General features: G+C 39.5%; 1 protein-coding gene across 8 annotated transcripts in view; it reads left to right on the forward strand.

Annotated features, from left to right (window-relative positions):
* Nucleotides 1-23,175, forward strand: part of ATP11C (ATPase phospholipid transporting 11C) — a 173,072-nt gene extending 149,897 nt beyond the window's left edge. For 3 of the 8 annotated variants that reach the window (XM_071220347.1, XM_053917150.1, XM_053917149.1), the window contains 6 exons: nucleotides 2,439-2,574; nucleotides 4,517-4,582; nucleotides 6,914-7,017; nucleotides 11,063-11,216; nucleotides 17,894-17,998; nucleotides 20,581-23,175. In XM_071220347.1, coding sequence (XP_071076448.1) covers nucleotides 2,439-2,574; nucleotides 4,517-4,582; nucleotides 6,914-7,017; nucleotides 11,063-11,216; nucleotides 17,894-17,995 — 562 coding nt within the window. In that variant the 3' untranslated portion in view covers nucleotides 17,996-17,998; nucleotides 20,581-23,175. Of the gene's footprint in view, nucleotides 1-2,438; nucleotides 2,575-4,516; nucleotides 4,583-6,913; nucleotides 7,018-11,062; nucleotides 11,217-17,136; nucleotides 17,789-17,841; nucleotides 17,999-20,580 lie in introns of those variants that run through there. The other 5 variants (XM_024555273.3, XM_053917152.1, XM_053917153.1 and 2 more) reach the window with 4 other exon arrangements.
* The last annotated feature ends 263 nt before the right edge of the window (nucleotides 23,176-23,438 follow it).

The following is a 23,438-nucleotide window of genomic DNA, read 5'->3' on the forward strand; positions in this document are numbered from 1 at the left end:
TGATTCCTGGTCAGGGCGCATGCTTGGGTTGTAAGCCAGGTCTCCCGGGGTGGGAGCACGTGAGAGGCAACCGATCAGTGTATCTCTTGCGCACTGATGTTCTTCTCTTTCTCCCTTCCTCCCCCTCTTTCTAAAAAGTAAATAAATTAAATAAATAAAACAATTGCAATAGTGTCTTTTAAAAAAAAACAGTGCCTGGCACATAGTAAGTTTTCAATAGATGGTAGCTATTTGATCTTATTCTAACACCCTCCTCCACTTCAGGGCTGTATCGAGCACTTTTGTACATTAAGAATGTGGAAAAGCTAGAGAAAACTCTTGAGTACAAATTACTGTAAGGGTTTCTGCAAGTGTAGGTCATGAACTCTGAAACAGTGTTGCAGAGAGGGTATACTTGCCACACGTGATGCAGAAATGAAAGCCATGACGTACCTGTTTCCCTTCTTGCCTGCTCTGATGAGACACTACCATCGGCCTGTCACCGTAGAGGATTCTTTTGTAAATGGGAAACCCAGGTCTCGCATGTGCCTCTCTCTGCAGTTGTGCAGCAGATACTAGATTTCACCATCAGGGACTTACTAACTTACGCATTCCCCGTACATTTTGACGTGAAACAAGGAAAACAATTAGATACTTTCATATTTTCAAGAGAAATGTTAAAAGTAAACTAGTTCTTTTATAGAGGGAAGAGGCATAGTTTGTTTCTTCTACAGCTTTAAAAGGCAAAAGAAACATCTTAGTACACCAGCTACCCCCCATCCTATGGAGGTACTCGGGCCTGTGCTCCTGGTCAAGTGCGCCCCGGATCTATATTCTCTCTCGCGTTCCCCTGCATGCTGGCTGCCATATTCAGTTTCCGGCAGCGTGGCCATTTACCTGGGTGCAGCTGGAAAGCCTCACACATAACCCAACACACCACGATGCTCCGGTCCGTCTTCCCACAGTATGTAGTGTAACTCCTAGAAAAGGTCTGGAAACACAGGAACCACTTTCTGCCTCAGCCTAAGACAGTGACTCTGAAAAGCCACGTTGGCTGGCAGTTGCTGGGCAGTTCCTGCAAGGATCTTTAGGAAGGTGCCTCCCCTGTGGCTCCCAGTTGCCTTGGGAATCTGACTTAGTGGCTGTGGGGAGAGCTAGTTTCTAGGAAGCAGCTACCTCTTTTTTCCTGCAATTTTTCTAAGGCAAACAGCAGTGCATTCATTGTTTTATGCATCCCTGGAATTTCAGATACCTTCATGACCTAGAAATGTTACTAAGTAAAAGTTGTGTACTCACCACCTTTTCAGGAAAGCCCACAGTACTCGGTACCGCTGAATGAGGATCAGTTGCACTTACATTACAAGGGCGTTTCTTACTCCATACAGCCCAGTGACATTCTCCGTAGTATTGAGGACTGGTGTGCTGCGTTTGAGGCATTAGATCCCTTTTGATAAATGTTAAGAGTAATTTGAAATAGACTCCAATAAAAATCTATGCACAAATCCATCTTCTTTCTGTAGCTCTGCTCCATTAGAATTGGTAGCCTCATTTAATATTCTGACTTGCACTGACAAGATTGTGTTATTTTTTGACAGATTTTAAACTTTTGATCTATCCGCCTTCCATTCATGAAAGCGTGACTGTACAGCTTCACACATGGGATTTGACTCAATTGAAAGATATAAAGGGCATCCCAAGACCAAACAAGGTTAAATTCCCAGGAAGAAATCATGATTAAAAGAAATATTTTAACAACTATAGTTGGAAAGCGGAGGTAGCTTATTTGAGAGCACATGGTCTGAAGTCAAGTAAATCTAGGATTGTACGCTAGGTCTGTCCCTCCCCAAGCGAGTGAACTCTGGTGTGCTGCTCCACTGGTGACTCCCGAACGATAGAATCACCTGGGGAGCTTTAAAAATACCCCGGTGCCCAGGTTAGCCTCATGCCAATTAAATCAAAATGACTTTGGAAGCCGTGCATCAGTGTGTTCAGAGATCCCCAGGTGCTTCCAACGTGCATCAAAGTTGGGGGAGCATTATGATACACCTTTTTGAGGCTCCTTATTATTTATAGATAGGGTTGATAAAAGCACCTATCTCGTGTGGTTTTTATGTCGATAAAAATGGACTATGTGTATAAAACTCTTAACCCAATTTTCTGACATATGATAACTCAATAAATGGGGGCTCATTAGTAGTGATATTATTGTTGTCGGGTGGCCAGAAGTTTAACTTAGAAGTGCTTGGACAGTTTGCTCCAATATCTAAGGCAGGAGGTGATTACACAAAAATAAACTTGTGGCTCACTCTGACCTTTTACCAAAAGCCTTTCGGTCCCTCGGGGTAGCTCCTTTCATTATAGCAGGGTCAAACTCCATATGCTCTTGGCATGTCACTGTATCTTTAAATAAACAGACTAGAGAGATTCATTAACCTGTATTTTCTTCCATTTCTCAATAGGAAAATTTCTGGCAATGCCATGCTGCAGTTGGGCCCCTTCTTATATTGGACGTTACTGGCTGCATTCGAAGGGACAGTGTTCTTCTTTGGGACTTACTTTCTTTTTCAGACTTCATCCCTACAAGAAGATGCAAAGGTAGATAAATGTGATTACTCTTTTGGTATTATGGAAAATCTTTTTACCATAGGCACTGGATCGGTCATACACATATTCTAGCTGTAATCATTTTGCAAATTTTTTAAAGGTGTACAGTATTTAGTTCTCACAACTTCTTCAGAACAATAGAAATGTTGACATACAAAATCACTTGCTATGTGCATGGCTAACTAGAGAGGTTACATGCAAACCTTCTGGAAGCTTAATTTAACTTGGCTGCAATTTTTATTAGATGAACAGAGTTTTGGGGATTTCAGGCTTCAGACTACTGCACTTTGATGTGAGCAAAGCTTTTCCTGTTTTAAAAGCGAAGTCTGGCCCTACTCAGTTCTTATTCATAGTGGCCTTCCAGGCTTGGAGTTCAAGGGGGGTAACTGTCATCTCATTAGAATTCCTTTCTCTTCCTCCTTCCCTTCCGCATGGTAGTGTAGTGTTTTCCAGAAAGTCTGCACTGTTCCTACCAGTGCATTCCCAGCAAGTGACTACATAGGTTAGCACTCGCATTGGGGTGATTTTGCCCCGGAGGAGCTGTAGGAGAGAATTGCTAGTGGGGTGAGGTCTTCCTCCAGCCACACGGTGGAAAATTGAACCCACCACCCCGCGTGCTGCTTCCACTGTGTTTGCTGTTTCAGGGCTTCCTCTTTTAAGGTCATTCATTTTTTTTTAATATTCATAATAAGAAACAAAGTTAATGTTGAAAAAGAATTTACTGAATACAGTGACTATGTCTAGAACCTAGATAGTCATATCTGTTAGGGAATCCAGATCTAGTACTTTATAGTAGGTACATGCAGCCCTTGCCAAGAAATGTGCCCTACTTAGTATCTGCGCAGCCCCTGCGCAAGTCACTTCAGCTTTCCAAGTCAACTTTGCCCATCAGTAAAAGGCAGGAATTCGATGTTATGGTTTCTCAAGTTTTTAAGCTTAATGACTCATTCTGTGACTTCCACTTTTTATTTCATGCTTATTTGGCACATGAATTATATAGAGATGACTGTTGCTTTTTAAAAAGTTTGCTGCAAAGTAGGTGGGCACTCTCCTGCAGACCTGTTGACACGGTTCATTTACTCAGCAAATCCTTCAGGTGGTGCCTGGGGAGCCTCCACCCCGCCCATGTCCAGTTCGTCACCATGTTCAGTTCATGGTGTCCAGACTCTTTAGATTTTACTGTACATATCGCTGTCCTGAATGTTCGCTACATTTACAGTCAGTTGTAGGAACCGCTATCGGCACTTAAAACATAACACCCATGTATGATTTGATCTTTTTTTTTTTTTGCTTCTATTAACCTTAATTTTTTGTTTTTATTTTCTGAAAACCTTTTACATTTCATTTTCTGTTTTAATGTTATGCACTCAGATCTTGACAGCATTTGGTAAGCATACGTGCCATTGCCATTCGTTGCCGTTGTTTGGATTTATACATCGTATCTGCTTTTCTTTCATGTGCACCTGCTGACAGCTGCAACATTTACAGCCAAAAGACTCTGCTTTCAAAATGCAAGTCAGTTTGTCTGTAAATTAGTCCTTTTTCAGAGCTTTAGTTCTTTATGACAGGAAAAGCCCATATCAGTCTCTTTAGCGAGGAGTCATGCAATGATTTGTTTTGATGAACATTACTGTTAGTGGCGTAGGATTTTCTTTCTGCCTTTATTATACCAGTGTTTTCCCTGTTTGCTGCTGCATGGAATAATGGAAATAAATGCTGCCAACCACAAGTGTGCTGTACCTGGCCAAGAAAATCTAAGGTCACAATAAAATGCAACATTTTGGCCTGATCTTTTGACCTGACGTTCCCCAAACAATTCATACAAACTTATTTTTGCAGTTATACACAAGATTAAACTTGGCTTTTGTTTTTGTTTTTTTTTTTAAGCAGGCTTGTGTGTTGTTGGTACATGTAATTATAAATTTTTTTTCAGGTGTATGGAAACTGGACTTTTGGAACCATTGTTTTTACAGTCTTAGTATTCACTGTAACTCTGAAGGTTAGATTTTTATTTATTCAACTATATTTAACACCATTTTTTGTAATGCTTTCTGGTCTTTCACTAATATGTCTTTTTTGTCTTCTAAGCTTTATTTTTATCATGGGTTGTCATCCAAGTCTGAATGCTTACCAAAATATGTATGGTATTGGAGGTTTAGCATTTGTATGGTATTTGTGAGTTATTTTTTTACTGTTTATTGTCTATCCTCTTTATTTGGTTTTATTTTTTTAATTCATACATTTTACTTACGTTAGAAATATGTTCCTCTTTCCATCTACTTTCGATATAAGTGGTATATATCAGACTGTGAGTGTATGTGTGTGTGTGTATGTTACCATGTTAAGTACTTGAATATTTCTTAAAGTTATATATTTGTTTAAGAACACCAGGCCTTAAATGAATTTGGGTACTTAAGACAGTTCAGCAGGATATATGCAAAAGAGCTTGGTAGTGATGAAATTTTATATAATGTATTCATTGAAATTTACCTATATTCGTGATCAAATGTGTAAAAATACATCGCTGGTAACATACAAGAAGGGTAGTTTTGGCAAAATCATTGACAGTAATGTAATCATGGCTCTGAAGCCTTGATGAATGCTACCCTTGAGGCTCATGAGTTGGGTCTCTCATCTAGTTGAAAGCATAATCAGGTCTCTCATCTAGTTGAAAGCATAATCAAGTTCTTTTGATCGTTCAGTAATAAACATCTCCCATGGGGTCCAAGAATGAGTTCCCTTAAATGAATTCTAATATGCCCAGTGGTCAGAACTAGAATTCAGAGGTATAATTGACAATGAATTTCTAATCAATCCCCCTCTAAAATTCTGTTCCTGGTTAATTTCTTACACCTTAAAGAACTAGCATATGTTTGCATCTACTATTTCAGTAATATTTTAGGACTACCAAAAATGGTACAATTCATCTCAGTGTAGCTACTTACTAGCAGAGTATATATAACCTTGGGTTTCTCAGTACCTCCTTTTCGTCTTCTTTAAAATGGAGGTTAAAGTAGCACCTACCTCTTTTAGCGTGTGTGTGTGTGTGTGTGTGTGTGTGTGTGTGTGTGTGTGTGTGAGAGAGAGAGAGAGAGAGAGAAGTGAATGATACATATAAAGCACTTAGAATGTGCCCAGTACAGTAAATGCTAGTTGTTATTTATTCCTGTGTTTTACAGGATGGTGATTTGAAATGGAAGCCTCCCCACCCTTTTTCCTCCTAGCCTTGTGTATAGCCCCAGGGCTTCCAGGTGCCTTTCATAGTTAAAGTTGGCCTTACTGCAACATCTTTCAGTGAGTCCCTCAGAAGACACCCACTCCCTGTTCTTTGGATGGATAGTATTGTGACATTTTCCCTAGCAGCCCAGAGGGTGAAAATGCAACACTGGGCTACATTAACAATGTTATCAATATCCTGTTTATGGGTGAGAAACTATCAGAGGGCTGAGGAATGTGGTGTCGCAGCCAGTATGGAAACTGACATACCACCTCCTCTTTGATAATTAAATGCCCTGGATATTAATTCGTGTGGCCCAGAAATTATCAGCAAGCAAAACAGACCATACTTTCTTGGTTTTAGATTGCATTTGAAAATAACAATCAACCCTGGCAGGAACATGAAGGAATTAAAATCTAAGACAACTGAAAGTGTTAATTTAATAGAAAGATACGGGTTTTTCATACAACTGTAATTGAATAACAATAAAAATTAAAAAAAAAGAGAAAGATACGGGTTTTTGCAATTGAAAGGCACACTACCTAGTCAGACCCTCGATCCATTGCTACGTGAAGCAGGTGTAGACAGCTAGTTTCCTTTGTATTTAGTTACTCTCATCTGTTGTGTTTGAGCTGTCACTATTTTTGTAGTTTGTTTACCCTTCCTAGCTCCCCCTTCCCTCTTCTACTGCTTCTCAGTGTACCTGCCTCCATGAGCTCGGGCTTCTCCTTTGGCCATCATTTCCCTGGCCGCCACTACCTGCAGGCTTGGGGCTCTAGACTCCTAGATGTTATCATTGCCTCATTCTTTGCCCTTCCTTTGCTAGTGACACATCTGTAGCCCCATCCCTACTAGCCACTTGCTTGACCACATCTCCATACCTGTATTCTAGAGTCTAGAGGACTTAAGGCCAAGTTCAGCTCTTTCATACCCTTGCTTTTTGAAAAGCCTGGACCTTGTCCTCATTTTAGTCCCATTGCCTTCTGGAAGCCTGGCCCATGCCAAGTCCCTCTGTAGGTATCATATTGTACACAAGTGATCAGATGCCATAGTGTGTTACTGCCTGGTGCAATTCGTACCCATCATGAAACCTCTTGTGTTGTATCTTTTCAGCTTGCCTTGGATACTCATTTCTGGACGTGGATAAATCACTTTGTGATTTGGGGTTCTTTAGCCTTTTATGTATTTTTCTCATTCTTCTGGGGAGGAATTATTTGGTAAGCAGTCCTATATGTGTGAGTAATATATAAATAACAAAAAAAGTATATGTATATATATGTTGTACATGCAAACATTAATTATACTTTTAAATTTTGATTATATAAGATGGCAAATATTCAATATAAATGTACTGGAAATTACTTAGCCAATAACCCTGCTAATTTCTTTCTTTCTTCCTTTCTTTTTAAGATTTTATTTTATTTATTTTTAGAGGGGAAGGGTGGGAAAAAGAGGAAGAGAAACATCATGTGTGGTTGCCTCTTGTGCGCCCCCTACTGGGGACCTGGCCTGCCACCCAGGCATGTGCCCTGACTGGGAATCAAACCAGCGACCCTTTGGTTTGCAGACCAGCGCTCAATCCACTGAGCCTCACCAGCCGGGGCAACCCTGCTAATTTCAGTGAAATTTCAAATACAAGTTCAGACTGCTCGAATTACTCAAAAGACCTCCCTTCTGGTAGCCTCTGCCCAAATCTTTCAACTTGAAAGTGTGTAAACATCTCTCTGTGAAGTGAAACTATACTTTCTAGCTTGATGTCCCACGTGATTTCTGGTGGAAATCCTCATCCTGTAAACTTTCTACACATTATAGTGGCTGACAGATAGAATATTATCCGCTTGGCCCTTATTCTCTCTTTATGGTACGTAGCTGTCATTCATGTCACTACAGAGGTGCTCGAGGTATAGAATATACACCAGTTAATACTCAGAGGGTTATATCTTAAAATCACCATCTCATTGTTTGGAGGGATAAAGGCAGAATCTACAGCTTGGCCTTAAAATTCATGCAGTTCACTTTGGTTTAATAAGCGTGTATTCAGGATTTATTTTGTGCAAGGTATTCTGCAGGATACAAAGACATGGACTGTACCCCTGCCTCGAGATTACAGTCCATCGAGGGACACGTAGCTGTGATTGGGAGAGTTATAAGGAGTGAAAATAAGTTAGATTTTCACCACCTTTCTTTACCCACAACGTGGAAGTTAGGGACACCAAACTGCACCCCCACACACACACAATTCCTTGCACAGTCAAAAATCCATGTACAATATTTTGACTCACAAAAAACCTTAAAACTACAGTCATTCCTTGGTATCTGCTGGGGGTTTATTTCAGGACCACTGCGGATACCAAAATTTGTGGCTGCTCAAATCCCTGATATAAAATTGTATAAAGCTGCAGACAGTCAACCCTCTGCATTCGTGCATTTGCAACCACAGATCAACAATAATGTTTCCCTGTCCACTTAGTTGAATCCATGTATGTGAAACTGCAGATACGTAGGGCCAACTGTATATTTACCCATGTGTTCAAGGCCAACTGAGTTTTGTTTTTTCAATATTACTGTTGTTTTCATTAGCCAGTGGCTTGCCCTGATAAGGATGCCAGCAGCAGAGAGCGTGGCTAGAGTAAACCCTAAAGATTCCAGGAGTCTGTATTCTCACTGGTTTGAGCGAAGTCATACATACACAACTTGCCGTGTTATCACAGAGATGTGAGCGCCCTGTTTATGTCGCTTGAGACTTCATTGGAAGAAACTCTTAGTATTTTGAAAGGCTTTTAAAAATAAAAGCCTTAATAAATAAAAATATGAAAAACTTAATCACTTAAGGAAGTAGTGCTCCAAACAGTATAATTACAGCATATGTTTGCACCTGTATAGGTAATTATTGAGGCAGTGAAGCTAAACCTCTATTTTCTTTAATAGTACACAAATGAATCAAAGTTAATTAACCAAATGTAATATGCAATTGTAAGTTCTGCCACAGCACCATAATTCTGTGAATCTAACTCTTACCGTAGACTATCCCTTATTAATGTAAATAAATCTCTTAAGTGATTGATATCATCATATCTATTTCAGCTCATTAGCGATACTTAACTAAAAATGAGATATTAATCTTTATTTTGTTGGCTGTAGTGTTGTCCTTAAGTAGAACTGAGTTGAGTTACTACATGAATATACCATTTGTACAGTAAAGCAACCAGCAAAATGTGACTAGAAGCCATATGACACTTCAGCTGAATGCTGGTCTCGGCTAGTATCTCGGGACATGTTCCACCCTGAGGCGTTGTGACACACTCCTCTTTGGGAGTGGTCAGTGAGAATGGTGCTCTCTGAGACCCGACCCAATCCTGTAATATCTTCTGTTGTTATTACTCCCCTGCAAAGATCTGTAGACGCCATCAAAATAAAAGGAATAAAGGTAAAAACATCAAAGGAAAAAGAAAAATCTAGAGATATTAATCAGAGTATTGTGGGTACTATGCAACAGAATACGCTGTGACTCGCTGTCACTTGTCTGCTGAGCCCTTATGGTTCAATTAACTAACTGCTTAGAAAATTAGTCAGGGTGCTTTTCAAAACCAGAGTGTGGGTAGAGCTCTGCAGAAGTGTTTGTTCTGTACAGTAGGGCCCTTAGAAAGCTTGTTTATCCCAGACCTCTTACGTTTCTCCACTTCACCGTTCTGCTCACTTTTTTTAGATCCTCACCTGAGGATATATTTACTGATTTTAGGGAGAGGGGAAGGGAGAGAGAGACATCGATGTGAGAGCTATCAATCAGTTGACTCCAGTACATGCCCCAGCTGGGGATAGAACCCCCAACCTAGGCCTGTGCCCTGACCAGGAGTGAACTCCATAACACTCTGAAGTGTGGGGGTGACGCTCCAACCAACCGAGCCACACTGGCCAGGGCTATTCTCACTTTTTATTCTTCAGTCTGGTCCTCATATGTGTAGAGCTACAAGCTTTTTTTTCATCGTTTTACATAAGCATGCACAAACATCAATTTTTAAATGGGAACCAAGTTCATCTTCAGTGAGCACTACGTGTGATCTAATAAATGGGACCAACCAGTTGTTTGCATAGGGCTCCTAATGGGAGGGTAGTCTAATGTGAATCCCGACCTTGAACAGCGGCTCTGTGGTTCAGCTCAGGCAGGGGAAGAAAACCTGTTTATGCTTCTCAGTAGCCACTTAACAGTAGTTCTGTGCATGACTTGGAATGAAATCCAACATCAGAATGAGGGGTCCTCCTGGATTTCTGAACTCCAGGGTTCAATGTCTTATTGGTAATATTCTGCTGTCTGTTAAGCTGTTTGACAGATACTATGTCTCGCTATGTGTTTATGGTAGAATCTTCCCATTTGAGAGAGATAAGCTCTACAGTTCTTTTTGTATTTATATAGGGACTTGAGGGGGTTATAAAAATGTCTTTTAAACTTGGAATATAGAGCACAAATCTACTCTCATATTACTAAAACAGCCAAGGAAATAAAATGCTATTTAGCATAAAAATTAACCATCATTTTTCTTGCATATCTTTGGAGCTTTAACATTTTCTAATACAAATAAGTATTTTCCAGTTGGCAGCTTTAAAGTTGATTGCTTGGTTGTTTTAAAGTCAAGTACATTTGCCCTGGCTGGTGTGGCTCAGTTGGTCGGATCATCATCCCATTCACCAAAAGGTTGCGGGTTCAGTCCCCCATCTGGGCACATATGGGAGGCAACCAATCAATATTTCTCTGTCACATCAATGTTTCCTCTCTCTCCCTTGCTCACTCTCTAAAACCAATAAACATTTTTAAAAATTAAAAAAGTTAAGTCAAGTGCATTTTATTATCTTTTTAACATTTTTAAAATTTTATATTTAGAGGGGGGAAGGGAGGGAGAGAGAGAGGGAGAGAAACATCAATGTGTGGTTGCCTCTCACATGCCCCCCACTGGGGACCTGGCCTGCAACCCAGGCATGTGCCCTGACTAGGAATCGAACTGGCGACCCCCTGGTTTGCAGGCCGTCACTCAATCCACTGAGCCACACCAGCCAGGGCCTTTTTTTCTTTTTTGATTATCAATTCTTGTCAAACATTTGATAAATGAAATGTGTTTACTGCTTTTGGAATGTTCTATAGGAAATTATTTTTATTAATGTAAATAAGGAAAATTCCTTTTAAATACAAAAGACAGTTTCAATTACACTTCTTTTTCACATGACATAAACTGATTTGTTTTTCCATTATGTATTTTCTTTCCACTCTAGGCCTTTTCTCAAACAACAGAGAATGTATTTTGTATTTGCCCAGATGCTGTCTTCTGTATCCACATGGTTGGCCATAGTTCTTCTAATATTTATCAGCCTTTTCCCTGAGATTCTCCTGATAGTATTAAAGAGTGTAAGAAGAAGAAGCTCCAGGGTAAGAACTAAGTTAATATTACAACCTGATTTTTGGAAGGAGCTTCAATATCTGCCGTGAACTAAAAGCCTTATTTAGAGAATTGCATTAGTTACAGCATGTTAAACCCCTCCTTACAGGTTCATCACTTAATTTCCTCTTCTGCATAAAAAGTATAGTAAAAACTTCGTTATCCAATACAGGTGGTAAGTAGATTCCTTGATAGTGTTCTATGTGACCTTTAGCAATCCATATGGAGTATCGCATATGCTCCATATGGAATTTTAAACGGAAAAATTATGTTTTTCTTTAGTCTAGAATTTTCACACCAGGAATTTCCACACCAACATTCCACCTTGAACCTTAGAAATTTCCCTGTGGGTTGTTTGCAGATTTTTTTTTTTCAGTTGATAATCCCAATTTGCCTCTTCAAAACCTCTCCCTTTCCTTTAATTATAGTGCTGCTTAATCTCTGAGTTGCTTCTAGCCCTGTCTGTCCAGCAGTGTAATTGACCTGAAGAAAATCCCCCGGATGTGGTTTCTACATCCTCACACTCCTGAACACACTTGTAAAAATTCAAGATGGTTTTATAAGTGTGTTTTTATTGTTGCTGCTTAAATTGTAAATTTTTTGCGGGAATGAGAAGTTACTACCCTCTGTCAGCCTAATTGCTTGGCACCTGCATTGCCTGATATATTTTTTAACATTTCTAGAAAAGCCTTTAAAATGAGAGGGGTAGATTAGCCTGGGAAACAAAAAAACTTCTGGCAAATTTTGACCAACATGTTAATTAAATATGTCATTCCAGCCAACATTAGCTCATTTTGCCAAACAAAACCCTGTTTCTATGATGCTGACACCAACTAGATGTTGTAGCCCCTCCAAGGCAACATTTTAAGGAAATAGTCTAAGCTATATCTACCTGACCTATTTGATCACATTTCTGAACCAGTTTAGCCACAATACTGCTTTGTTTGATTTTTTTTTTTTTTTGGCCTATCGAATTGATAGAATCCGCTGGTTGTCATCATGCAGACATAGGGAACTAAAATAATTATAGTGGGAATATCTTCAGTAAGGAAATACATAAAAGAGGCGTATCATTGATACAAGTCAGTACTGGCCCCCATCAAAAGCAGTAGACTATCAGTGGCATAAGCCACGTTGATTCTTGCTATTCGAGGCAGGTCAGTGCACAGTTAAGTGGTCAGAACAGGCCTTAATTTCCAGCTTCTGCAGGCCTAATGGGTAGAACTGGACACAATAAACTTAACCTAGCTAAGATTGCCTTAGTCTACTCTTTCATCTTTCCAGTAGACTCCCGACTAACTCCCGCTAGCCTGGAGTTTAGTCTGAGGATGGGAAAGTGACATTTACTTGTGTGATTATATTTTAATATCAGTCGAACAGAGGTAAAACAGATTGCTATAATAGGTTCCTCCCAGAATGGCTCAAGTGGCAATTTGCATAAAGCCAAATAAAAAATATCACAGTAGAAAAATGGTTTGGTACCTTTTTATAGTAAAGCATTTGTCTTGGAAAGGATCTCTGAGGTGTTCTTCCGTTCTCCTTATTTGGGAGACACTTCGGGATGGTCCTAAATGTTTTTCTTATTTGGGGTAATGGAACTCGTAGTAAATAATGGCTCCCACCCAGCTTCATGCTCTAAAGATAATAACAAATCTTAGAAGTCAGTACCTTCAAATATATCTTATCCTCTTTCTTGGGCCCTTTCTTTTAAAAAACTAGATACTTAGGTGCTAAGAGCTATTAACAGACATGAAAAAATTAGATACTGGTTGAAGATGACTTCTGTATAAATTAAATGATTGTTAAATGGAAGCAGTTTAACAAAGCAGTCACAGATAAAGACGAGAACATTCCTAATTTCTGTCGAAAGCATTGCAGTTCTGGGACTGCAGCCCTTTTTCCATAGCAGGCATAGAACGTTGCCAGGGGTTCAGCATGAAATTTGTTGGCCATGGGGTATGTACATTACAGGAAGAATTCTAGTGTCCGTGCTGTAGCTTGGCATGCCGACGTGCTGGAACAACGAGGAGACTTCCCGTCATCCCCTTCATGCATTCGATCATCCATTCATTGATTCCTACCCTCATTGAACCAGTGAACACGTTGAACCACCTGATGATGAACATCTCTCTTTACAACCAGTGTCTGAAAGGCTAAATGGTTTTTCAGACTCCGTGTGCTTTTGAGAGTTGCAGGTGAGACAGAATGTTGTAGGCGCACAGCAGTGCTGCTACTTTTCTTTTTCATTTTTTCTTTTTTGCCATTTTTTTCTCTTGTGAGAAAATGCAAGAGTAAAGTAGTGAGCATGAATGCATAAAGGCCGACTAAAACATCACAGCCGTGGGTATTCTGCTAAGTCACAGGTTTACATAAGGCCCTATTTGGCTATACCACAGAGGCAGAAGCCACTTCTAAGGTAAAGGAGAAAGCATGTCTTAATGACCAACAGCCTGACATCCTGAGCGACTTCCTACTTTGTTCAGTATCCCTTGCTAAGGCGTTGGCCTCGCTTTAAAGAGGCAAAAGATTCTTTTCCACTCAGTTGGCCTCTTACCTGACAGGCTCCCTAATGGGATAAAGGGTGTGTCCCTACCTAGAGGTAGAAGATGCTCTGACCACCAACCAGTAAGCATCTTGGATACTTTGTATCCATTGCCAGAAATGTCTGTGGCAAGTAAGCTCCAGTGCTATCCTCACATGGCTCTTGGCTCCCTCTTGGAGAAGGGACTTTAGCAGCGGGTAGTGAAACTGTCTCTGTGGGCTTGGAGAAAGAAGCTAAGCCATTTACATGTAACAATTACAGAAGCAGCCTTCTGGTGACTCCCATTCAATTCATCCCTCATTCCCTGAGGGTCCACTGTAAATTAGCTACAGTGCTAGGTGTTGCTACATCAGGGATGAATCAGATAAGGCCCCAGCTCATAAGGAGTCTCACTCTAGTTAAGTTATAAAGGGGATTCATATTATATAAACAGAATAGTAGAGTCAATGATATGGCTTGTTTTAAGACAACTGAGGTATTTCAGTGTCAGAGTCACTATCTCCTGAAGCCTCCAGTAAAAAGGCTTGTATAACAGTCTCTACCACTGCCAAGTTCTGTCATGGCAGTAACATTATAAAGAATTCCATGTCCAATAAGGTGAGGGGATTAAGAAGTACAGATTGGTAGTTAGGGAAGAGTCATGGGATGTAAAGTACAGCATAAGGAGTATAGTCAATGATATTGTCGTAACTGTGTATGGGGCCAGGTGGGCACTAGATTTATTGGGGTGATCACTTTGTAAGTTCTGTGAATGTCTAATCATTAAGTTGTATAGCTGAAACTAATAGGATATTATATAGTAACTATAGTTGGAAAAAAAATTTTAATTTTTAAAAGGAGGGGAATTTCTGCTGTCTTCAGATATAGGTGCCCTCAGTCATTTAACCCAACGGTATAGTTAAGCTAATATATTCCTCAGCTATATTTTCAGCAGTGTGCTTAATTATTTTTAAAATTTCTAAATATGTTTATTGATTTTAGAGAGCAAGGAAGGGAGAAAGGGGGGGAGAGAGAGAGAGAAAGAGAGAGAAGGAGAAACATTGGTGTGGGAGGGAAATGTCAATTGGCTGCCTCCCGTACATGCCCCGACCAGGGATCGAAACTGCAACCTAGGTTTGTGATTCCTGGCGAGGAGTCAGTCCCCCAACCTTTTGGTGTATGGGATGCCACACCTGCCAGGGCACGGTGTGCTTAATTTTTGAGCTAAGATTCCATCATTAAGGACCATAGGGCTTTTCTGTAGCTTATAAACTGACAAAGCTGCACTGCCCATACTGCTGACAGTGTATGATGAAATTGCAAAGGAAATTTAAAGTTTAGAATTTTTCGTATTTCAAAAGTTGTGTTTCCCTCTGAGTGCAGTTGTTGGGCTATCTCTCAATCAGTGAAATATATCTAGACTTTCTGGCCAAGTAGTAAATATCACTTCCCATTACCAATGGAGGAATTTCCCACATGTCTTTATGTAAGTTTTCCCATGTAAGTCACCACAATAAAAAGGGAGGCTTGACTTTACCTATTAGAGATAGGGACACTGTAATCCGGCAGGCAGGGACCCAGCAATATGGCGATGCCTGGCGCTGGATGTCTGCACAAACAAGCAGGAATCCTCCACTATGTGGGGAGTTCTCTCAGACTGGAAGACAAGGAAGAATGTCAGCTGTCTGAGCAAAATTCCCGGAGAAAGCACTTTGAAAATTTTGGAAATGCAATTTATCCTTGTAATAACAATGGTGACAATCATCATTCTGTTGAAATGCTGACCGTCACCTACGACCTTGGGTTCTGAGGATAATAGTCCTCAGAACTGGGTTAGATAAAAATGAAGTTGAACTCTAACATTGTGGCTGTTGAGATGGATCTTTATGCATTGGCCTCTCTGACATACTGGTAACTGAGCTGGTATCCAAGGTCCCTAGACGACTGCGCACGGATGTGGAAATTTCATACTGTTTCAGCTCATTATCTCCCATTCTCTGCCGGCTGTATGGTTTTGATTGCGTTAGGTACTCTTTCCACGTTCTGTACCATCTTCTGTACTTTCATATTTCCTTTTGTTCCTTGATAAAGTAACATAATCTATAAACCCCTAAAATTTGTGCTTCATAGAAATAATTTTATCTTCAGTGGCTGGATACAAGGTTTTGAGTGGACCAAAATGTGTTCCCCGTTGCAGTCTCAAACAGATAAGCCTGGGGAGTAAACATGCGGGAGGGGGACTTTATCCTGGTGTGTGCCCGCAAAATAGAAGACAAAGCAATTTTCAAAAGTTTTCTAGAAACTAAATATTTCTCTAGCTTTTATTCATTTGTAATTTGCATGTTATCAACAGGTATCCAGGTTTCTTTAAGGTAAAATACTAATAGGAAAAGATGTAGTAATGTTAAAACAGGAATAAATCAAAGTATTTGCCTTTAAAAGTTTGTTTATTGGACTCTGCTGGATACATATATTACTTTAACTGGTTTCTTTTTTAAGCCTGTTTTCAGTAGTTACTAAGTAGATAGTGTGGGTAATTAGCAGCATTGCTACACTTATTCCCATAGTCCACCGCTCATCATCTGTTTTGCTTGGGCGATGCCAGAAGCAAGTCTATAAAATTAGCTTATAACTTGAGGCATAGAATAAGAAGGAAAAACATAACCTTTTTGGTTTTCTGATTAAACTTTATCAATGTTTACTTTTTTTCTGGGTGTTTTAAAGGAAAAGTGTATAGCTCCTTAGCCTACCCTTTTGAAGAGTTCTCTGTAAGAAAAAGGAGGAAACCCATCACATTATGTTAGAATAAGGGTAGTCAAGCACTGGCTCAGAGTAAATGGGACTAAAGCGTGGTTTCACCAAATGTTTTCCCATTGTGTTAGTTTTGGGTAGGTTTTTAATCCGCAGCTGCCCAAGGGCAGTCAGTCCCTTCAGAGTGTATTCGCGCAGTCGATTGGGGAGGTAGTCACTTCAAGGTAGATGGGTGACGGACCGTGCACACAGACCTCTGATCAACGGATTTTGAACAATGTATTAATGACTTAGTAAATTTAAGATTAGAGATAAGCCTTATTTCAATGAGAAGCATACTTTTTAAATTATTTTATTCAAAATAGTCCATTTTCCCATTAACAGATAATTTGAAATTGATATACAGAGAAATAGTAGTTTGCACATATACTAGAGTATTCCTAATTCTAACTTCTACTTTTACCTGAGAAAGTAACGTCTTCAAAAATAACATGTCATTTTGACTTCAAATTCTCAAGGTTTCTTTTTAAATGCCTTACATTTCAGAGAATATTTACTTTTTGTTTTGTTTTGTTTTGGTTTCTGCATTTCTCTTTTTTCTACTGCAATTTTCCACCTTTTGTGCAATTGTGAACAAGGTAACGAAACGCCTCCCTTCCTCAGGAACATCTACTATCTTCATGCTTTCTCAAACCTCCAGCAATCACAGTTTCTCTTGGAGTGAATAAGGTGATTTCCTTTCTTAATGTACCAGCTTGCTTGCGTTCTCATCTGCTTGACACCATTTTCTGATTATGAGGAATTACTTCTCATGACTCATTTTTATATCTTCTATTGATACTTAAAGAGTATTTTGTCATTTTCCTTTAATCATTTGTTCATCTTCTGAAATTGTCACACTGGAGAGGAGATTATTTTCAACAACTTTGGACAGTAAGTCTCTGCTCCCATTGGTTCCTAGTACGCAGTAGAGCCACGGCGCGTTAGAGCTGATCTCACCAAGACAGGAAGGTTTGGCACAAATTTCTCTTGGTTCGATACACTGACGGCACTGCCACAACTCTCAGAGGTGTTCACCAAAAGGATGGCGTGGTTTACTAATCTGACCATGTTGACTCATCTACCACATAACCTACCAGTGTCATTCCAAAATTCCGAGTTTGGCACATACTAGTAATGTCCGTATACTTCCACCGTGAAAACAATTCAAGTTGGAGACTTCTTGGGTCTTTAAATGTATTCATGTAAATGTTATGCATTTGCTATAGTATGATCATTTGTTCTTTTAGCCAGAAGAGTAGTCTATAGAAAATGATTTTTTTCTTCTACATTTTTATCACCAGGTAGGTTAACCAGTCTTCAAACCCTTTAAGTATCTTTACCTCACTATTACAGAGAAATCTGAGCTGTAAAAAGGCATCTGACTCATTATCCGCCAGACCTTCAGTCAGACCACTTCTTTTACGAACATTCTCAGACGAATCTAATATATTGTAACAGGTACCTAGTGTTAAGTGGGCTGGCTTTAAAGAAAAAGATTAACAGCATTATAAAGAAAAAATGAAAATATCACTCTAAATTTTTTCTGCTGTTGGTGTGGTGAACTTTATACTATTCTTTGCCAAAATATAAAGATGCATTACTTGGAATATGGGGAAATATGAATTTTAAATTTGCTAACCCCCGAAGAAAATACTCAGCATTTCCGAGAGCTGGAGGGTAAATACAACATATTTAATTTGTAAGGGGTACGTAGTCACGGCACTACCATCATGTGGAAATGCTCGTTCATACTGATCAAGAAGTATAATTTTGATTTTTAAATGTCAGTTGAAAAATTGAAAATAAATATTCCAAAATTGCATCTGTATAATATCAAGTCAGTTTAGCACTGCATGTTCTTTTGGGAATTATGTGAAAATAATTTAATGTGTTTGTATCTCCATGTGTTGTGTCTGTGTGTTTGCAGGTTTAAATTTAATGTCCTTGTAAATGTCTAATCCCCAAATATATATTAATGACCCAATCTACTGTAATCACTTTTAATGTCAAGTTTTATTCAAGCTAAATGTTTCAACTTTCAGAGGTAAAATCTTTCCTAGCCATTCAGGGGGGTGCTAGCCTAATTCTGTATACTGCTTCATAATTAATTTTTGCAAAAATGAGTAAATTTAATTTGCCAACAAAAGAATATTTGGAAGGAATTAACATGCTCTGGGAGGCATCCGTGAACTCGGAATGACTCCGCCATATGTATTCCGTTTTCCACTCCAGGGGCCTCTGTTACCCCAGACCTTTTATCCATTATTGGGAATTTAGAGTAATTCATGACTGAGGTTTCCAAGCTTGTCAGCTTGGAAACAACTCCGTACAGCTTAGGGCAGGGCTATCATTCATGAACGCATAAAAATTAATGCTTATCATGAAAGAAATTTTAGGTCAGTTCATTCTGAAGCTAACAATTGTGTGAGTCTACCTCATAGGCCCACTCCTTTGCTGGCTGTCAACTTCCCCGCGCTCCAGCAAAGAATAAATATTGAACTAATGGATTGATTCCATCGGTTCTTCTGTCTTCTACAGTTCATCACGGTCTGCATCGCCATGTTATTTTGGAAGCCGACTAGTTTTGCCTCCATCAGCAGCCCCCCACCCCCCATTCTGAGCAGCTTGCCTGCTTGTATTTTCCCTCAGTGATGAATCTGCTTCCCAGTAGCCTTTCAAGTCTTTGACTCTTTTGCCCCAGATAGTCTTGCCCTAAGCTGTGTGGTGCATTTTAGCCATACTTTTTCCAGTGAATTTTGTATCCCCCTGGATTGCTGTCTTTAGCTTGTTCTGTGGTTTGGGGGACCAGGCTGGGTCGCAGACCCTGCTGCTGCTTTTGGCCTCTCCAGGGCCTTAACTCATACAATGCATAGTAGGGAGCTAAGGAAGTTGTGCTTCTCTTTAGCACTTGTTTTATTTTAACATACTTATTTCTTCCAGGAATATACATTCACATGGCATTAGTTCTCCTCCAAGGAAAATATTTGGCAATTAGTTTAGCCCCACTGAGCTTGTCACTTGCTTGATGAGGTAACTGCGTGACAGTGGCAATCTTATTTTCATTAGTCCCCATGACCCTGCTGTCTGAAAAACCAACATAAGAAGGTGAAACATAAAAAGGAATGGAAGGTACTGTGGAGGACTTCTGGTCAACCACGGCGAGGAAGGTGCGCCTTCCTTGGGAAAGAAACGGGGAGGAAGTAGCACACCCCATGAAAGCCTTCCACTGCTCAGGTTTGCAAAGGTTGGACTTTAGAGTACAGAATCAAAGTTAGGCTCCTTCCCTCGACATAAGACTTCTGCTTTTCAACATCCCAGATTCACTCAGGGATCCGTTGGCCTATTATGAGCCATCCCGATCATAGCATCTGATAATATTTAGAGGACAGAAAAGAATGTACATTTTTTAAGGGAAATTTCTCTGTTTTAAAAGATAATGAGAAAAACAGAAGAGTCCACTGACCCTTACATACGTGATCTACCAACAAGAAAATTAACTTCGATATTACAGGGAGGAAACCTGTTCCTTTTCATAAAGGGAAAACACTTTCACAACAGTCTTTCAAAACAATGTATCTTCAGACAGTCTCTGCCAAAATGTACACATCCCAAGACCAGTCGTGGGTGCATTCACTCAGCGGGCCCTGAGCGTCTGCCGTGCGCCAGACACTGTGCTGCGCGCTGGAGACAGAAAGATAAATACAGTGTGCCTGTTTGCAAGGAGCTCCCAGGCTGGAGGACGGGGTCTGCTGCGGGAGGTGGTCCCAGTGGGAACAACCATCAGCAGAACCCTGGAGCAGTCCAAAAGCAGAAAGCAAGCCTCTTTCTCTGCCGACCAATGACGAAATGATTAAAAACTGGTGATTGTGTCACTCTTTCTTCTTCCCTGCATGTGAATAAAACTTGGCACTTTAAGACAGTTGCTTTCCTCTTGTAACAAAATTTACTACTTGATTCATTTTTGAAAATGCTATGCAGACGGTTTCACCTTACTCTTACTACAATAAGCCCTTTAACTCTGTATATTTTAACTTTTTCAGAATCAGCATCTTGAACTGCCCATGTTATTGTCCTACAAGCATATTGACAGTGGTTACAGCTAAAAAAGAAAGCATGAAGAAGCAACTACGAAAAGTTATCATCTCAGGACACTCGATATGCAACAAACTAAACCACTCTGTTATGTCTAGAGTTCAGAATAAATGTCCATTAAAATGCCAAATGACTATCATAATCATTTACAGTTATTGTAAGTAGCCATTATGGCCAAAGCTCTCAGTTATGAATTACATGGAAGTTGACAGTAAGAATATTTAGAATTTCTGGCTTGAAATGGAATCATATAACTTACCAAATGGGTGCTCTTTTAACCCATGAAATTTGGGAATGGATTTTAATACAATAGGATGAAATAGAAGTCATGCTATGGGAATGAATAGATTTGGCTCATATTTCTCTTTTTCTTTGCCTGGTGGAAGAAATCAGCTGCTTGGATCACATTTCTTGTTCCTGCTGAATGAGAACCTTAAATTATTTTTTCAACATATGAAAGGAATACTTGAAAATTCAAGAAGACTAGATGATGATATCAATGCATCAGATAGAATAATTAATCCTTTCCGTTTACCCACATGCTAAGTTTGTCTGGATACAATACCCTTGCCAAAAAAATACCTTGAACACTTAACGTGGAAATAATGTTAGTCCTGGATGTTTTTGTCAGAATCCCAAAAATGTATTTTTTTGTTGTTGTTCTTCTGAATAAGCCCCACTTAATGGGTGTGTGGCTACTAGATTTGCAAATAAAACCTTTCCAGTCTCTTAGTAACCCCTTAAAGTAGTTAAGTTATAACAGATTTTTCCCGTATTAGCTGTACTGGGATGAGGAGAGGTGAGCAAAGCCATAGTTACATAAAAGCAAAGGTCATTCTGAACGTCGGTCTTTCATAACTTTGTAGGGAGAAAGTAAGAGTAGCTTCTTTCAGGCTTAACGGTTTTAATTTGAAAGAGGCTACATTTATGCATTTGTTCAGCACTTTTTTTTTTTTAATCGCCAATTTGGGAGGGAAGGATCCGCCCCCAGACGGTGTGTTTCAGCCTGCAGAGCCACAACTCTAGACGTAAATGTCGTCTCCTTCAGCACACTTGGCTGGGTCATGGTCTAACTCTAAACCATGAGATCCACCTTGGTGTAGTCCTCGACTTCCTGGACTAGGAGGAGGTTTTAGCCTCTTAATGAGTTCACTTAAAACATAAAAGTAAATGTGAAGTGTCATTATTCCATGTAAACATTAAGCATAACTTTTTTTGGATGTCAGTGACATTTGACTACTAGATTGAAATGGTCTTTTCAAAAGTGTGTTCATACCAGTTTCCATTTTTGTTTGCCTGTACTGTTATTAGTGTTTATACTGTACCCTTTGGGGAAAGTATTGGGTTCAGTCTGGACCACTGTGTTTCTGTAGTCCATATGGCACATTTGATTCTTCCGTATGTCGTTTGTGTGAGTGTTTAGGTGTAACTTTTCTTAAATTTTAGAAGGACATAATTTCACTCCTCAGAACCATTTCATCATCACTGACCCATTCTCACTGTTGCATTTGTTCTCATCCATCAGTATTATTTTTGAGTCTTTTGTATGGTGTCATTCACACCGTACGCACGTGTTCTGTGTTCCAGTAGCCTGTGTCTGAGGCAGTCTCCATAGTCTGTGCCTATTCCAAAGAGCTACAAAGAGAGACCCAAGAAAGCTTTGGATGTCTTGGTGGTGGTCTTATTTTTATTGTTGTTGCTGTATTGTCATTGTTTTATGTAAAAACTCTAGGGACTGTGAATACAAATGAGAGAGCCTCAGTGGATAAAGAAGGTCGTTTCATGCGGAGCCACTTTGACATAATCGGAATACCCATGGTAGCGGAAATGTAACGGGTGGCCTTTAAAATTTCTTGCAGCCAGCAAGAAAGATGAGTCAGGGGGATGTCGTGTCTCAGCCACTGCGCTTCAAGTTCACAGTGGTCGTGACGTGTAATACCATGGTTTAGATCCGTGAGGGGACCTGTCTCTCCTTTTTGAGAAACATTTTATTAATGAGCTATAAAATGCCTAGTCTGGGGTTAACAGATGGAACAACTTGAAGTAAGCAATCCCGTATGCCAAGCACTATAATCTCACCACCTTACTTTGTGACAGAGAAGGAGAAAAATGTGATAGTAGGCTCCTATTACATCATTTGAATAATTTTGAACTATCCGTGTCCTTGTAATTTCACAGCTGTTGTCCATTGTTTGAGGATGTTACCTACTAAACTGAAAAAATTAATTCCATACCTACTACATTTACACCAGCAACAGTATGAATGGAAGCGTAAATTTGCAAAATTCATAATAATTTAGTAATGACATTTTTAATAACATGCAGTATATAAATGTGCAGATTTTATGCGTGTTGACAAAATCATCTTTTCAGCTTGCAAAATGGGACTGCAATATGACATTTTTCACTTAGGCAATTTTTTACATCTGCGTTGTTGCTTTCTATAATGAATGTGAATGCCATCTTTTATGAATGCAACTTGCCTTTTTCATTACAAAAATTTTCTTTGATGTAATCAATAAACTTTGGTATGATACGATTGATATTTTAGCCTCTTTTTTGGAAAGATCTGTTTGACATAAAAACAATATGGAAGCGGTTTGGTGATGGGAAATAAGTTTCTAATTTCCTCTTTGTACAAATCACAAAAGATTGACCATTTCTCCATGCGTTCAGCTGACACTTTAGGGCAGTATCTAATTTGTGGAGGTCACGATATTGGCAGGAGTATTGAATAAGACTATCTTGTCACTGCATAGATAAAAGTCCGGCCAAATCAGCAGATATATTTTGAAAGTCTACTGTG

This window comes from Desmodus rotundus, chromosome X (genome assembly GCF_022682495.2).
Source record: "Desmodus rotundus isolate HL8 chromosome X, HLdesRot8A.1, whole genome shotgun sequence".
Classification (NCBI taxonomy): Eukaryota; Metazoa; Chordata; class Mammalia; order Chiroptera; family Phyllostomidae; genus Desmodus; species Desmodus rotundus.